Source organism: Chlorocebus sabaeus, chromosome 5 (assembly GCF_047675955.1).
Source record: "Chlorocebus sabaeus isolate Y175 chromosome 5, mChlSab1.0.hap1, whole genome shotgun sequence".
NCBI lineage: Eukaryota > Metazoa > Chordata > Mammalia > Primates > Cercopithecidae > Chlorocebus > Chlorocebus sabaeus.
Genome location: NC_132908.1, coordinates 28,531,891 through 28,549,971, shown reverse-complemented (window position 1 = coordinate 28,549,971; position 18,081 = coordinate 28,531,891). Strand labels below are relative to the sequence as shown.

Below are 18,081 nucleotides of genomic sequence, written 5' to 3'. Positions count from 1 at the left end.
TATCCCCCTTTCTTGTTTCTGCCACCCCCTTCCCCGCGCCTCCGCACTCTCTAGTCCCGCCTTCCTCATTCAGCGTGTTTTAATTTAGAATCGCTGCCCGGTGTTCACTCCAGGCTGCTAACCTCTGCTCTAAGGAATTAAGCTTCCAAGAGCATATCTAAGAAGGAGGGCGGAAGGAAAGGGACCGACTGCCTCCACATGTCAGGTCAGACCATGAAAGAGAAGCCAGGAAGTCCAACAAAACCAGCACTGGTCTTTATTGAGGTGTCAGTGTAGAGTGGCGGGAGCACAGCCTAAGGACATGAAGGTCAGAGTTTCTCAGAGAGGAGGGGCTGGGTCCCTGGGCTAGGAGGAGGGCGGCGGGTGACTCCGGAGCTCATGAGACTTCAGGAAGTCCCTGTACTTGGCCAGGAAAGGGTTGGCCAGAGTGTTCAGCTCTTGCCGAAGCTCCTGCAGAGCCCTGTCTCGTTCTTGGGGCTCCCCTGTCACCTGCTGCCTGTAATAGTTGATGTAGAAGTTCATCCAGTCCTCCACCACAGTCACCATGTCTTCTTCAGAGATGAGAGGATCATTGAAGACCTGGGGGGTTGCGGAGAGGCAGTTGGCAAGGGAGAATGTGGTCAGCAGTGGGATTCAGGAATACCCAGAATAGTGCCACGGCACCAGCTCTCACATCCTCCTTCCTCTGCATTGTATCCCGTGTCTCTCATTGTTTCCAACAATTCCACCATTACTTCATCAGCTCCAGTTATCCTCTGTTTTCTGCCCTCATCCTCCACTTCCCCAGCACCCCCCAGTCTCCAGGCCAGTCCTTTGAAACGGAAGCCTGAACTCACCTGCTGATTCAGCAGAACGCTGAACTCCTGCCGTCCTGCAGAAATGAGATCCTTATTGGCCTTAAGAAGAGCCATCTGCCTGGGTAGAGAAAAGGGTAGAATTGACATATCTGTTTCCCTCCTCACTGGGTATTTCCCCCAATCTGCTCCTGCCCCTTAAAAATTCCTCCTGCCCTGCAGGGCCACCTCCTTTCCAAAACCTTTCACATCCTGCTTTGCTCTGAGGTCACGATTTTCCCAGGTTGGGCTCACCTTCAGGTCTAACAGGGTGTATATGTCTCACCCACACTCTTGAGGGTGTGTGAATCGCTCTGTGCCAAGCTATAGATGTAGGCAGTGAGTCAAATGTCAGCCTAAGATAGAAACGCCCTGCATCTAGGTCCTGAAGGAGGGTGATAGGAGGTCATTCTGGGGAGGAGAAGAAGGGAGAGGCTTCCCTGAAGGTAGAAAGATAACAAGGCCAAAAAAAAAAAAAAAAGATAAATGAGGAAACCCAGGAAACCAAGAATGCAAGAGTCAAACCAGGGACATGTCGTTGCCCTTGGCCCCATATTTAGTATCCAGGTTTGAAATGCTATGGAAATTGACATTTACTGAGCCCTATTACATAACGGAGGCTTTTGTGTAATCACAACGATGTGATGGCAATTATTCTCCCAATTCAGAGATGATGTATTAATAGCAGCTTGCATTACATCTATTCATTTGCGCCAAGCACTGTTTCAAACATGTATGAAATATTTATCCTATAAAATTTCTTTTTAGACACATTTTGCAGATAAGCCATCTGTAAGCACGTAGACCGAACTCCACCACACTGCACTCCACAAGAATGGAGATGAATAGCCGGGCGTGGTGGTGGGTGCCTGTAGTTTCAGCTGCTTGGGAATCTGAGGCACAAGAATCGCTTGAACCCGGGAGGCAAAGGTTGCAGTGAGCCAAGATCTTCCTTTTGGTGTACAATTTATTACAATTTTTTTTTTTTTTTTTTTTTTTTTTTTTTTTTTGAGAGGGAGTCTCCCTCTGTGGCCCAGGCTGGAGTGCAGTGACGCGATCTCGGCTCACTGCAAACTTTACCTCCCAGGTTCAGGCGATTCTCCTGCCTCAGCCTCCCAAGTAGCTGGGATTACAGGTGTGCACTACCACGCCTAGCCAATTTTTGTATTTTAGTAGAGATGGGGTTTCACCATGTTGGCCAGGCTAGTCTCGAACTCCTGACCTCAAGTGATCCACCCACCTCCCAAAGTGCTGGGATTACAGGTGTGAGCCACTGCATCCGGCCTACAACCGCAGTTAAGATACAGAATGTTTCCATCACCCAAAAACCACTCCTTCATGTTACCCTTTTGTAGCCACCCCTCCCCTCACCCATAACTTCTGGCAACCACTTATCTGTTCATCACTACAGTTAAGTCTTTTTCAGGATGTCATATAAATGGAATCATACAGTCTGTAACCTTTGAGGCTGGCGTTTTTTGGTCAGCATGATGTTCTTGAGCTCCATCCAAGTTATTGCAAGTGTCAGTGCACACAGTGCATTGTATGGATGCACTGTAGTTTGTTCATTCAGCCACGGAAGGACATCTAGATTGTTTGCACTTTGGGGCAAGTGTGAATAGAGTTGCTATAAACATTTGTGTACAAGTTTCCATGTGAACATGTTTTCATTTATATAGGGTGGAAAGTATGTGTTACCGGCCAGACGCGGTGGCTCACATCTGTGATCCCAGCACTTTGGGAGGTCAAGGCAGGCGGATCACTTGAGGTCAGGAGTTCGAGACCATCCTAGCCAACATGGCGAAACCCCATCCTAGCCAACATGGCGAAACCCCATCTCTACTAAAAATACAAAAATTAGCCAGACATGGTGGCATGCACCTGTAATCCCAGCTACTAGGGAGGCTGAGGCAGGAGAATCGCTTGAACCCAGGAGGCAGAGGCTTCAGTGAGCCAAGATCATGCCACTGAGCTCCAGCCTGGGCGACAGAGTGAGACCTTGTCTCTAAATAAATAAATAAATAAATTTGTTATCTTATAGACTTAGAGGTCAGAGATCTAAAATGAGACTCACTAGGCTAAAATTAAGTTGTCCTCTAGGTTGTGTTCCCCTTGGAGTCTCTGGAAAAGAGTTCTTTTTCTTTCCTTTTCTAGTCTATAGAAGAACCCACGTTCTTTCACTCCTGGTCCCTTTCCAGCTTGAAAGCCAGCAGTGACCACCAGGTTCAGTCTTTCTCACATCACACCAGGCCGACTCTCTCCTGCATCCTTTCACTTCTAAATAACGTTTCTTAAATATTTCTTTAAAAATAATTTTAAAATAATTCGTTACCAGGTGGGAAAGATCAAGATTCCAATGCCCTTTCAAAACTCATTAAGGAAAAGTTTCATGAAGGCCTCTGGTACATGCCAGGAAACTCACAGGAGATGGTGCTGCCTCAGATGCCTTAGAAGGCCGTGCTGCCATGAACACATCTAGCATTGAAGCCACACACAGCGGCTCATGCCTGTAAGAGGCAGAGACGGGAGGATCGTTTGAGCCCGGGGGTTCAAGACCAGCCTGGACAACATAGTGAGACTCCATCTCTTTAAAAAGAAAAGAAAAAACTTCTAATTTTGTTCATTCGTCAAAATTTCCTGGCACAGTTGGAACTAATCCAACTCCCTGGACTATAATGAATTTCAGGGTAACATTAGTGAGATGTGAAGAATTGAAGTCTCTTCCCTCAACCCACTGTCTTGAGAATAGCAGGGGAAACTGATTCCCTCTGAGCATGCTAGATGGGTCAATGAAGGAAGGGTTGAATGTGAGGTTACAAAAACACATTTGCTAAAGAATTGTAGAAAACCAGGATCACAAACTCATTCTGCAACAGAAAAATAAAGCACTGCTGATTTACAGAGGAATTCACAACTGGTGAGGTCTCTTAAATTAAGAAACCTAATAGGAACTCCCTCATCGAGGCAGGCTCTGCTTCAGCTGAACAAGAAATTAGCCAAGGGAGGAAAAGAGAACTGTTTGGACTTCCAGGAAGGTCTCTCCTTCCACTGAGGGGACTGCAATGAAGACCTCAACCATCAGGGAAAGAAGAGCCTCCTCCAGAAATCTGATTGGAATTGATGACACAAATTCCACTCTCAGTCAACACAGAAGCCTCACTTGCTCATGGCGGTACCAGGTTAGAGTCAGGGCCAAAAGGTTGTAGATTTCGTGTTACGTGGTTTCCCCTGTGAAGGTTTTGGGAGGGAGGTGAGAGCTGAACTGGTTAGGTGGAACCTTGGTCTTATTTCCTGGAGATGTGACATTTTGGGGACCTGTTCCTGCTGTGACTGGCACAGCAATCAGGACCTGCAGCCACCAGAGTGTCCCAGGGCTGGGGAAGAGACAGGGGCCTTGCACATCTGAAGGTCAACATCTGGGCAGTGTGGCTACTAGCAGGAGGGAGGAGCTTGCTCTGGATCCATTTGGGAGAGACTTGTCCCTTTCCCCTCTTTTGCCCCACCCCCGAGACACTTTCCTGTCCCTGACTCCCACTTGACTTTGTTTTCACTGAGTGGAGCTTAGCTCAGAAAATGGAGGGGGCTGAAGGTATGAGTTATGGGCAGGAGAATTTAAGTTTGGGAATTTAAGTTTGAGGCTCCCTTGGCACTACCAGCCACACCTGCAGCCACATGAGGGTCCCAGTGCTGGGGCAGGGGGCAGTGAGATTGGCCAGGAACCAGAGTCTCCTGGGGACTTGCAGATACCTGCCGCACGCATCCTGAGGGTGCTGAGGGAGACCCAGCCGAGATCAGCTGTACTCCTGGGTAGGCGAGAGCAGGCCCTGGGGGGACCCAGCCCACCCAGGAAGGATGCCCAGAGTGGCTTAGTGTGCACCTCCCTCTTCTGCCTCTCCTTTGCCACGTCAAGCAAGACTGGGGGTCAGGAGTTACAGCTGCCAGAGTCCATAATGGGCCCCTCCTCCCCAGCAATGTGGGTGGGGTCAGGGGCCTCAGGTCAAATTCAAGGAGAATCTTTAAGCCACGTGGTGTAGAGCCAAAGCTAAAGAGGCCACCCTAATAATAGACAGCGGCAGCCCCTTACAAACATGCTGAGACTCATAGGATCTCAAAATGCAATTCTCCACAGTAGAAAGGACATCTACCCTAACAGAAGACTGCACTCCTAGAAAAACTGGGGTCATCTGGCCCATTATTTAAAGGTAGACCTGTATGTTCAAATTATGTTCATAGAATAAAATTCATGACATGAACATTTTCTTTGGAAAGAAACATCCCGGAAATGGCTCCTGGAGCCTAAAATACCCTGTGGCACTTCCTTGAGGGCATGTACGTCATGACTGCTAAAATTATGATGAGAACCAAGTCTTATTTTTCTACTGGTAAATAGAACAAATGGAGACAAGGCCTGGGCAGCCCCATTGTATGTTTCAGGAGGAAAAGTAATGTCAGCTAGGGATTAGACTTTCAGATAATCTTTCCTTTAATGGTCTTCAAATTTTTTCATCCCATCCCTCTAAAGAATCTTTGTGTTCACTCCCACACAAGTTTTGTAGACATTTATTTTTGCCTCATACATTTAAATCATAGCAAAGGCTTTTAACTGTGACAGGATCCAAACACATTTAAACAAACCGCGCATCAGTCTTGTGAATGTGTCCAACACAATGTTAACGGAGTGGTGATTTGGCCCTGACCACTATATATTTTTTAAAAAACCAAACAAGTTCTTTCTTAGCAGCTGGGAGTTTCACAACACTCCTTTTACTTCTCGAACTTGTATTTCTATTCCACTACCCCCACTTAAGTTGATCCTAAGATAACTCACATGCTTTCATGCTTGTGAGTATTTTGTTCAGTCTCATTCTACTTACTTGCAACTTCTCTCATTCGTTGTGTCTTTCTGTTGGTCTCTCTGTCTCACTCTCTCTCTGTATAGATACATGGATGGATAGCTCTGACATACATATTCAAGAGGAAATTTATATATATATATATATAAAACATATATAGACACATATTTAGTAAAATGCAGTTTACCAAAGTGAATGTTTCAAATTTTAATAAATAAACATGAAACAGAAATTCCAATTGTATTGGAAATAAATCCTCTGATCAGATGGAGGCATAGAATTGAGGGAATTGTTGAAGGGTCCCTATTCTGGTGGTCTGGGACGATGCCCCTTGTAAGTCAGGCAGGTAAGGTTGGCAAGCGGGAGAAGGAAGGAAGCATGAGAAGGGTCTGGAAGCAGGGATTCCCCTGGACACAGTTTCTGGGTCTAGTTGATTTTGAGAATGAGTGAGTATGGACTTCAAAGATCTGGAATTTGATTCTCTAAAACTTCCCAGGACAGCACACCCACTGGAAGGGTTCTTCCTGCTCATCTCAGGACCATGGTGCTGTGACTGCAGGGGTCTCTGAAATACCTGGATTACTAGGAGACAGCGGAATTCTCACTACTGCTTCTGCTTTGGGGAACTCCACCCCACACTGCAGAGCAGAGGAGAGTGAAAAGGTTAGATAACATGGAGGGTCAATGCAGACGTGGTTTGGCCTCATAGATGCCATTCTGCAGCTATCAGGAGTCCCTGCCACACTGAAAACCCTAATCCTAATCAAGGAAACCAAGCTTCAATGGATGTGGGGAGCTGGAGACAGGTGAGATGCAGGGGGATTTTTACCAAAGGCATAATTGGGCATGTGGCACCGATGTCTCTTGTTGTGGACTTGGTTGAGAGTAGACAGCAGTGGTGTAACTGACGGCAGAGCAGACAGATCATCCGGGGTGAGCAGCCACTGTGGACTGAGCTTGGCTTGGCTCTTTCTGGGCTCTGGTGAGGGGGATCGCAGTAGGAAACCCCACAAGGGTGGATCCTGGAGACAGCATCCAGGCTGGAGTATTTGGGGGCATGGGGGGCAAACTAAGCTGGGGTTCCCACAGGAACCAGTTAAGGTGTAGGCTGGGCTGGCAGCTGGATCTGTGAATTGTACAAGGGACCCTGTTTGGTCACTGAAAAGAAAGGCCTCACCCACTTTGCTTTCAAAGTGATTCCCCACCCCTCTTATTTGTAGTATTTGGGGGCATGCTCATAAGTTTGAAGAGTTTGTAAATGTGCTTTGCAAATCATTTGAAACTGACCTTCTTATAGTGACTGTATTTAACATCTAGTATGGAAAATAGGACCTATGAGACACCTTCTTTCCAACCAGAGAAGCGGAGTTGAAGGTCCCCTATTTTGCTTACAAAGTGACAACTGCATGTTTGGAAGGTCAGCCCCATGTGTGACCTATGTAGCGTAGAAAGACTGTAGCATCCTGAGGACAGGACAGCAGTCCCGAAGCTCGCTCTGGGAGTAACTCTGGCTCTGACACTTCATTAGAACTTCCCCTATACTTTATGAACTTAACATAGTTGTTTTGCCAACCAGAATTTTGAAACTGATGTTTATATACTTAAAAGGTTTTTGCTTGTTTGTTTTGAGACATATCTCGCTCTGTCACTGAGGCTGGAGCGCACTGATGCAATCTCAGCTCATGGCAACCTCCACCTCCCAGGTTCAAGCAATTCTCCTTCCTCAGCCTTCTAAGTATCTGGGATTACAGGCACCTGCCACCATGCCCAGCTAATTTTAGTATTTTTAGTAGAGATGGGGTTTCACCATGTTGGCCAGGCTGGTCTCCAGCTCCTGACCTCAAGAGATTCACCCACCTTGGCCTCCCAAAGTGCTGGGATTACAGGCATGAGCCACTGCACCAGGCCTTAAAAAGGTTTCTTTAATCAACCAAAACTTTTTAAATTGACTTGATAAAACTTTTGTGGTGGAAAAAGATGTAGATTAGTATTTAGAAGACTGTTCTGTGCACCTAAACCCTCCTCATTGGACGTGGCTGGCTACTATGAACACTGTGAGAATGAAGGACACTATCTCTGTGGCAACAAAACACGTGAGGAGACAAAGGCTCAGCTACGTATTTATGGGCTGTGGTCTCCAATGAGACACCCCAAATCGACATTTCTACTTTTGTCACTGCTGTCTTATTGTAATTAAAATTGTAAAATAGTTTCACACATTTTATTCTATTTTAAAATGTGTTTGCCACTCATTTCTATTTCTGTTCATGAATCAACAGTACACTGTTTTAATTCCCATGTTTTCTTTATTTTGTTTTATTTATAAATATTTATAAAATGTTTATAAAAATAATTTTTTTTTCCTATGGAGTCTTGCTTTGTCACCCAGGCTGGAGTGCAGTGGCGTGATCTCAGCTCACTGCAACCTCTGCCTTCCGGGTGCAAGCGATTCTCCTGCCTCAGCCTCCTGAGTAGCTGGGATTACAGGTGCCCGCCAAGACCCGGCTAGTTTTTGTATTTTTGGTAGAGACGGGGTTTCACCATGTTGGTCAGGGTGGTCTCAAACTCTTGACCTCAGGTGATCGCTTGCCTTAGCCTCCCAAAGTGCTGGAATTACAGGCGTGAGCCACCGTGCTGGGTCCCCGTGTTTTAATAATATATGACAGGGGAAGTCACTCTTTTTTTTTTCATTTCAAATTGTTCATGGATTTTTTTGTTTACTTTTCATAGCAATATATTTTTTAAATCTTCAGAACTCAAGTACATGATATTATATTTGGGTCAAACTCAAGATATAAATTTATTCATAGATTATTGACTTCTCAATATTGTTGAACTTTCCTACCCAAACATTTGGTGTCATTATTTTTCATCTGTATAAGCCTATTTTCATGTTTTTCAGAAATCTTTTACACCAATTTCTTACTAAATTTATTAAACATAATTTTCTGTAGAATTCTGCCAATCTTTTTGCATTGATGACCAAAGTCACATGACATTCTCATTCATTCTATTAATGTGATTAATTTCATTAATGAATTTCTTAATATTGAATCATACTTCCTTTTATAACATAAATGGCGATTGATTATGCATTAATATACTGATGCAATAGTTTCTAATACTTAATATTTTACTCTTAAATGTATATGTCACCAGGCACAGTGGTTCACGCCTGTAATCCCAGCACTTTGGGAGGCTGAGGGGGGCAGATCACCTGAGGTCAAGAGTTCAAGACCAACCTGACCAACATGGATAAACCCCATCTCTAATAAAAATATAAAATTAGCTGGGCATGGTGGCACATACCTGTAATCCCAGCTACTTGGGAGGCTGAGGCAGGAGAATCACTTGAACCCGGGAGGCAGAGGTTGCAGTGAGCCGAGATCGTGCCATTGTACTCCAGCCTGGGCAACAAAAGCAAAATTCCGCCTCAAAAAAAAGAAAAAGTATATGTCCTATTTCTCTATAGTATTCTATATGGCTAAATCTAGGCAAGGTTCTGGTATCACTTTTATATACCCTTCCTAAAAACTATTTTAGGAAATATTTACCTCTCTATAACTCTTGAGTAGTTTAACTAGCATTAATTTATTGATTACTTTATTGGTAGAATTTCCCTCTCAACTACATAAACTTGGTGCTTGTGTGTGTGGGGAAATTCCTTATTAAATGCATTTGTTTCTTCTATGAATATTGTTCAGTTTAGAGTCTATCTCTATTGAGTTAGATTTTGATAAAACGTATATTCCAAACACACACACACACACAAACACACTTACGTATATATGCAATCTACATGTGCGTATCAACTTGTATTGAATTACACAGATGTCTCTATTTTGTCAATGTTGAACCTCACATTCTTCCTGGCACTGTAATCTGTTGACAAATCCTTCTCAGGTTACTTGTGTGATCCCATTTCTTTATTTATAATTCAATGATTGCTCATTTAAAGAATTTGGGGAGTAACAGAAAATTAGAGTTTCAGCAAAAACGCATCCCAGGGGGCACAGAATCCAGCACCCACCGTGCTTCATTGTCATCCCCTTCTGTCTTAGACTCCGCATTTTCTGCTCCCTCCAGGACAGCCCCTGTCTGCCTCAAAGGATCATGGAAAAGTAGAGCCTCTCCAGGCACTGTCGTGTCTCTGGAGTGCTGCAAGGAAGTTGTCATTGTTTTTGGTAATTGTAACTGGGACAAAGTTTTTCAAAAATATTTTCAATTCCCCAAGTGTGTACTGTCATTGCTGCCCCAGGTGAAAGTATAATTACAGTTTTGTGGGGAGGTGAGGTCACAGGATCCCAAGACCATATCTCTGACCTGGCCGCCTCCCTCCACACCCTCACTGGGCATCCTGACAGTCACTGAGTTCCACAGCCCCACAGCAGTGCCTGGTGGGTGTGTTCCATTTTGATCTATGAGAGAGCGCCTGCAAGGGGAGGAAGTGTATCAGGAGATGGGGGAAATGCTCTGGTCTGGAAAGGGGACTTCACTGGGCCAGAAACTGACCAGTGCCAAGGCCGTGTGGGGAAAGGAAATAATTGCTGGGTCATGGGCTAAGTTGTAGAGAGGGAGCAAAGTTCTAAGAACATGAGCCAGTCCCCAACTGCGGCTCATTTGTGTCATTGTTGGTTTTTGAGGCAACAGGCCAAAAATCTGTTCTTTTTGCTTTGTTTTGTTTTATTTGAGACAGGATGTGGCCTTGTCACCCAGGGTGCAGAGGGACGCTCTCAGCTTACTGCAACCTCCACCTTCCAGGTTCAAGGGGTTCTTGTGCCTAACCCGCCTGAGTAGCTGGGATTACAGGCATGCACCAACATGCCTGGCTAATTTTTTTTGTATTTTTCATAGGTTGGTCTCAAATTCCTGACCGCCTGCCTCGGCCTCCCAAAGTGCACCATGCCTGGCCCCCAAAATCTGTTTTTGTTTATCTTTCTTGTCTAAGATCTCCTTACCCGTAAAATGGGAATAATGGGTTTTTTTAAAAGTTTTGTAGTTTAAGTTGGAAATTAATCCACTAGTTGTTCTATCAATTCCACAAGAGTCAGAAACATTTCTAGGATAAGTGGAAGCATTTCTACCATTCCTTCATGCCTGTGATAATGTATAAGATGTAGCTGATTAAATTATCTTACTCTTTTTCAAAAGTATTAAATATAGGGCTTTAACCTACTCTGGACATACAAAGTACCTAATGGAGACTGTGATGGCTGGTGACAGGAAACATCTGGTCCCTGAGAATGATGAAAAGACCATATTCTTTCATGGAGCCAGGGGAGGAGCAGTCAAGGAAACGTATCTTGATGACCTTAGGTTTTCATATGAGAACAAAACTCATGGACTTCAGTAGTTTTCGTAAGTAAGTTATTTGGTAATATTTACTCTGTCTTTAGAAATGTTCTAAAGCCATTCTTTGGCTCAATACTCAGTAACACTTAATTCAGTGAATAATTTTCGCTACCTCGAGTTTTCCTTTACATAATAGACTTATGTTTTAATATATATAACAATTCTGACATTGAAATACTTTATTTTTTTTTTTTTTTTTTTTTTTTTTTTGAGATGGAGTCTTGCTCTGTCACCCAGGCTGGAGTGCAGTGGCGTGATCTCGGCTCGCTGCAGCCTCTGCCTCCCGGGTCAAGTGATTCTCCTGCCTCAGCCTTCCAAGTAGCTGGGACCACAGGCGTGCACACCACCACGCCTGCTAATTTTTTCATTTTTAGTACAGACGGAGTTTCACCATGTTGGGCAGGCTGGTCTCGAACTCCTAACCTCAGGGGATTCACCTGCCTCGACCACCCAGAGTGCTGGGATTACAGACATGAGCCACCGTACCCAGCCTGCCCATCTCTATTTTTTAAAAAATAAAAATTTGTTCTTTCCACAAATAGGTATTTGGACCCTACTTCGTGCCAGGCACTGATACAAAGCCCTGGAAATAGATTAGTGCTCCCGGATCTTATGATCATTAGGGGAAGCGACAGGATGAGTGGCAGGGGTGAGGTTCGAGAGATGGGGCAGGGACAGATCTGCAGAGCTTTGTTTGCTCTGACAAAAAGTTCGGGTTTTATTTTCAAGTATGAAGAAAAGCCATTGAAGGGTTTGGAGGAGAATGTTGCAATCTCCTTCCATAAAAGTAATGAGAAGCCACTGTGAGGTGTTTTTGTTGTTGTTTTTGAGACAGAGTCTAGTTCTGTCGCCCAGGCTAGAGTGCAGTGGGACAATTTGGCTCACAGCAACCTCTGCACCCCAGGTTCAAGAGATTCTCCTGCCTCAGCCTCCCAAGTAGCTGGGATTACAGGCTAGTGCCACCACGCCTGGCTTATTTTTCTATTTTCAGTAGAGATGGGGTTTCACCATGTTGGCCAGGCTGGACTCAAACTCCTGACCTCAGGTGATCCACTCACCTCGGCCTCTCAAAGTGCGGGAATTACAGGCTTGAGCCACTGTGCCCAGCCCACTGAGAGGTTGTAAACCAGGAAGTTGGAAGCTGTGTGGAGAGTGACTGCAGGAGGCAGGATTGGAAGAGGGGAAATCAACTAGGGGAAAGTCAAGGGGCTGAGAGCTTGGAGTATTCTGCCCCGTGCTTGATATACCGGTGATCTTTGAAAACACGGGTTTGAACTAGGCAGGTCCACTTATAATGTAGATTTCTTTCAACCAAATACAGATAAAAAATACAATAATGGCTGGAAGTGGTAGCATGCACCTGTAATTCCAGCTACTCAGGAGGTGAGATGGTAGGATCACTTGAGCCCAGGAGGTCAAGGCTGCAGTGAGCCATGATCACACCCCTGCACCCAGCCTGGGTGACAGAGTGAAACTCTAAAAGAGGAAAGGAAGAAGGGAGGAAGGGAGGAAGGGAGGAAGGGAGGGAGGGAGGAAAGGAAAAGAAGGGAGGGAGGGAGGGAGGGGAGAACAGAGCAAGAAGAAAAGAAAGGATACCAACATTTTTACTTATTCAGTTAAATAACAAAAGGAAAAGGAAAGAAAGAAAATACAGCAGGCCAGATGCAGTGGCTCACGCCTATAATCTCAGGACTTTGGGAGGCCAAGGCGAGTGGATCATGTGAGGTCAGGAGTTTGAGACCAGCCTAACCAACATGGTGAAACTCGGTCTGTACTAAAAATACAAAAATTAGCCAGGCATGGTGGTACATGCCCGTAATCCCAGCTACTTGGGAGGCTGAGGTAGGAGAATCACTTGAACTCGGAGGCGGAGGTTGCAGTGAGCCGAGATTTTGCCACTGCTCACCAGCCTGGGCAACAAGAGCGAAACTCTGTCTTAAAAATTTAAAAAAAAGCAAATACAGTAACAGAGGGATGCAAAAGCCACATATATGCAGAGCCAACTGCAAGATGAGTGTGTGCAGGTTTTGGTATACTCCAGGGTCTGGGAACCAATTCCCCAACTATAACAAGACACAACTGCACGGTCAAATGACAGGATTTAGGCGCAGGCCCTCAAGAGACCTCATGAGGTAGAGAAATGTTACAGGCCGAAAGAATGAGGGTCATGATCAACTCAGTATACCACTGGAGGCTATATGAGTAAACAACAAACTGTTTCTTATAAATGCAGAATGTTGGCAAACTGACAAACTGCATCTGCCACCCAGAAGGAACGCTGAGGGCAGTCATGCCCCAAGCACAGTGTTTCTTGCAAATTAGGTACATCTGAAGCCTGTTAATAATAATATGAACCTGTTATCAGTTAAGCAGCCAACTGATCATTACCTCCTCCTCCCTGCTCTTGCTACCCAATAAATACGAAGGGCTGTGGAAGCTCAAGGCCTGCTCACAAGAAGCAGGGAGCTCTCTTCTTCTTCCCCTGGACCCTTCCTTTAAAACAGTTTCTTTTTCTTTTTTTTTCTTTTTTTTTGAGACGGAGTCTCGCTCTGTAGCCCAGGCTGGAGTGCAGTGGCCGGATCTCAACTCACTGCAAGCTCCGCCTCCCAGGTTCATGCCATTCTCCTGCCTCAGCCTCCCGAGTAGCTGGGACTACAGGCGCCCGCCACCTCGCCCGGCTAGTTTTTTGTATTTCTTAGTAGAGACGGGGTTTCACCGTGTTAGCCAGGATGGTCTCTATCTCCTGACCTCGTGATCCACCCGTCTCGGCCTCCCAAAGTGCTGGGATTACAGGCTTGAGCCACCGCGCCCGGCTAAAACAGTTTCTTTTTCTTTAAGTTTTCATTTTCTACCTTCATCCCTTCATTCAGTCTTGTAATGAGGGTCTCAAGGAGTAGTGGCAGTAACTGCTGTAATGACGATCTCAAATAGTAACAATAGTAACTGTCATAGTGATGTTCTCAAGTAGTAACAGTAGTACAGTAGTAACTGTCGTAACTGTCATAGTGAAGGTCTCAAGTAGTAACAGTAGTAACTATTGTAGTGAAGGTCTCAAGTAGTTACAGTACTAACTGTCGTAATGATGGTCTCAAGTAGTGACGGTGGCTTTCAGCCCCAGAGAAAGGGGAACTATCACTCATCTCTTTGTCAAGCCACCTATCTGCACACTCGGGTCACAGGGAAGTATATGATGGGGTCCTTGCCCTCAGGCACTTACAGTCCACTTGGGAAGACAGGACATCGAAACCTAACAAAAGCAAATGCAAAGTGGCTCCAGACAGCATAGGCTAAGGGCTAAGTATATGCTACAACAAACAGGGCTGTCATGGTCTCTGAGTAGGGAAAGGTCAAGGTGGACAACGGTGATCAGTAGAGCTGCGGTGGGTTCATAAATAATGTGACCGTATATTCCCGTTTGCCCAAAATAGCTCCACTACAGACCTGTTTTCCCAACACAATTATTACCAGTGCTTCCTTTAATGACCCTCTCAAAAGTCCTGGTTTGCACAATAAATTATATAGTGACACTAGTCATGAAGGCCACCTGCCTCACATGGAGCCAAGGGCCTCACATTTGAACACTTGACATTATCTCCAAATAAGAACCAACACTTAAACAGTATGTACTATGTGCTAAATACTTTAAGAGTTTTGCACATATGACATGATTTTTTTTTTTTTTTTTTTTTTTTTTTTTGCCACAGAGTCTTGTTCTGTCGCCCAGGCTGCAGTGCAGTGGTGCAATCTCGGCTCACTGCAACCTCCGCCTTCCAGGTTCAAGCAATTCTCCTGCCTCAGCCTCCCAAGTAGCTGGAACTACAGGCGCCCACAACCATGCCCGGCTAAATTTTTGTACTTTTAGTAGAGATGGGGTTTCACCATGTTGGCCAAGATGGTCTTGATCTCTTGACCTCGTGATCCGCCCACCTCGGCCTCCCAAGGTGCTGGGATTACAGGTATGAGCCACTGCACCCAGCCATGACATGACTCTTAATTCTCGTTCCAACTTTATGTGGTAGGTACTGGTATTATTTCCATTTTACCATTTCCATTTCGTCTTTCAGAAGAAGAAACTGAAAGACAGAGAGATATGTAACTTGCCCAAGATCTCACAGCTACAATCCTGGACAGAACCTACATTCACAGCAAGGCCCTCTGATGGAATTCATTCAAAGATGTTTGCCCCAGAGTCCTATCCACTCACAGAAGCTAACCTTTCAAATATAACACAATGCTTGTAGCCCTTCTATCTTTCACTGTACCAGGAAACTCAAAATTATTTTGAAAAGATAATTTATTGACAGCGTTATAAGCTAAATGGGAAATAAGAATTAAACATTAAATTTCTGCCAAGCACGGTGGCTCATGCCTATAAGCCCAGCACTTTGGGAAGCTGAGGTGGGCGGATCACTTGAGCCCAGGAGTCTGAGACCAGCCTAGGCAGCATAGAAAAACTCTGTCTCTACAAAAATAAAATACAAAAATTAGCTAGCCATGGTGGCACACGCCTGTGGTGCCAGCTACTCTGGAGGCTAAGGCGGATCGCTTGAACCCTGGAAGTTGAGGCTGTAGTAAGACTGTAGTGTGATCGCACCACTGCACTCTCTGGGTGACACAGAACCTGTCTTTTAAAAAAAATAAATAAATTTATTCAACTACCTCTCTACAATGCCCTCCAATATATACCAGTATATTCTTTAATCTCAAGAGCCTTGGGAGGCCAAGGTAGGAGGATCGCTTGAGGCCAGGAGTTCGAGACCAGCTTGGGTAACACAGTGAGATCCCATCTCTACAGAAAATTTTAAAAGTTAGCCAGGCATGGTGGTGCATGCCTGTAGTCCCAGCTACTTGGGAGGCTAAGGCAAGAGGATCATTTGAGCCCAGGAGTTTGAGGCTGTGGTGGAGCTATTATTGTACCACTGCATTCCAGCCTGGGTGACAGAGGAAGACCCTGTCTCATTCATTCTCAGATAGATAGATAGATAGATAGATAGATAGATAGATAGATAGATAGAATAAAAAATAAATCTTAACCCTGAGGATGAAGAAGAGTTTGGCCTACAATGTCCTGCAGTTTGGGCCCTAACTCCCTAGCCGCCCTTTCTCCATGCCCCTCGTGCTCTAGACTTCTGCCGCACTGGCCTTTGTTGGATGTTAGGTACTCCCTCCCCACTCAGGATGGGCTGCTCCTTCTTTCCAGAAAATTATTTTCCCATCATAATCAAGTTAACTCTTACTCTAGATCTCAGCTAAATACACGCTTCCTCAAAAAAAAAGTTTCCCAACTGGCCTCAGTGGCTTATGCCTATAATCCTAGCATTTTGGGAAACCGAGGCGGGAGGCCTGGGCAACACAGAGAGACCCCATCTTAAATTTTTCTTAAAAAGTTTCCCTTGGCCGGGCATAGTGGCTTATGCCTGTAATCCCAGCATTTTGGGAGGCGAGGTGGGCAAATGAGTTGAGGCTGGGAGTTCAAGACCAGCCTGGCCAACATGGCAAAAACCCCATCTCTACTAAAAATACAAAAATTAGCTGGGTGTGGTGGTGCAGGCTTGTAATCCCAGCTACTCGGGAGGGTGAGGCAGGTGAATCACTTGAACCCGGGAGGCGGAGGTTGCAGTGAACCAAGACTGCGCCACTGCACTCCAGCCTGCGTGACAGAGGGAGACTCTGTCTCAAAAAAAAAAAAAAAAGTTTCCCTTGATTCCACTGATTAGTTCAATTCTCCTTCTAAAAGCCCTCATATTAAATAGCATGTACCCCCCCTACAGCAATTGAAATAGTTCCAACTTTGCATTTATTTGTATGATTTGATCAATATCCTTCCCTAATATAAGTTCCAGAAGACCAAGACCCATGTTTGTTTTTGCTCACTATCCCAATGAGCACATAATAGGTAGCAACAGATATTTGTAGAAGAAACTGGCAAACTATTGGTAAAAAAAGATAACAAACACGGAGTTAATGACAAAATCAAGCGATTTTCTTGCCTCGGCCTCCCAGGTAGCTGGGATTATGGGCACACCAGCCCCATGCCCAGCTAATTTTTGTATTTATTTTTAGTAGAGATGGGGTTTCACCATGTTGGCCAGGCTGGTCTTGAACTCCTGACCTCAAGTGATCCACCTGCCTCGGCCTCCCAAAGTGCTGGAATTACAGGTGTGAGCCACCACGCCCAGCCTGAGGATCACTTTTGAGGCCAGGAGTTTGACAGCAGCCTGGGGAAAATAGGGAGGCCCTATCTCTATTTAAATAAATATGTTTTTAAAGAGTACTTAGTCTTCAAACCTTGTTTTATTTTTGTCCTCTATTCAAACCAGTACCTGAATTTAGACAACGTTACAGAAATGTTGTGACTAGGCCATTTGTATTTTGAAACCCGAAATTTAAAAAAAAGAAAAGAAGTGTTCGAGTTTATCTCAGTCTGAGAGAGACTGTTAGTGTGAGACAAGGCGAAAGTGGGGTAGAACGGCTTTCCAGGGTTAAGTCCACGAGGAAGGTGACAGTTTGGGAGAATCTGAAGTTTCAAGTAAGGAGTTGTCGTTGGGATCAAACTGTGCGGGTCCAAGAATGCCAAGCTAAGAAACCAGGATATTTTATTTTTTGATAAAAAGAGGATGCTTCGTTGGCAAATTTATGCTTTGAAATGAATATGTTGCGCTAGATGGGAAGGAGAAGAGAAATGCAAAAAAGAAAAGGTGAGTTCAAGGACAGAAACACTCCCTCTTTGGACTCCCCCCAATTTCATGGACTCTCCCTCCCCAAAAATACACAGGAACTTCCCGCCTTGTTTCCTTGTTTTGTGACATCATTGCAATCCCTTGATTTTTTTCATCCCTCGAATTCCTTAGCATCGTTCAAAAGTAATGTTCCTGCAGTCTCGCAGAAGTCCGAAGGATGAATAATTTCTAGTTCAGGCCAGGGACACTCAGAAGAGAGAGAGGAAAAAAAAAGAGAACAACAACAACAACAAAAAAACTCAAGCAGCTTCACAGGGCCTCATCTGGTCCAATTTCTTCTCATGATGCATTCATTCACTTATA

General features: G+C 44.9%; 1 protein-coding gene across 3 annotated transcripts; it reads right to left on the bottom strand.

Annotated features, from left to right (window-relative positions):
- Positions 1-233: 233 nt before the first annotated feature.
- AHSP (alpha hemoglobin stabilizing protein) lies at positions 234-1,202 on the bottom strand. 3 transcript variants are annotated; one of them, XM_007990856.3, is made up of 3 exons: positions 1,089-1,202; positions 837-915; positions 234-579 (listed from the first exon to the last, which is right to left on the bottom strand). In XM_007990856.3, exons 2-3 carry the CDS (start codon positions 909-911, stop codon positions 346-348), a joined length of 309 nt encoding a protein of 102 aa, XP_007989047.1. In that variant the 5' UTR covers positions 912-915; positions 1,089-1,202; the 3' UTR covers positions 234-345. The 3 variants fall into 3 exon arrangements, with proteins under 3 accessions (XP_007989047.1, XP_007989066.1, XP_007989056.1); XM_007990875.3 differs by having other exon boundaries at positions 837-911; positions 1,089-1,179; XM_007990865.3 differs by lacking the exon at positions 1,089-1,202 and adding an exon at positions 1,037-1,081.
- Between the last annotated feature and the right edge of the window lie 16,879 nt (positions 1,203-18,081).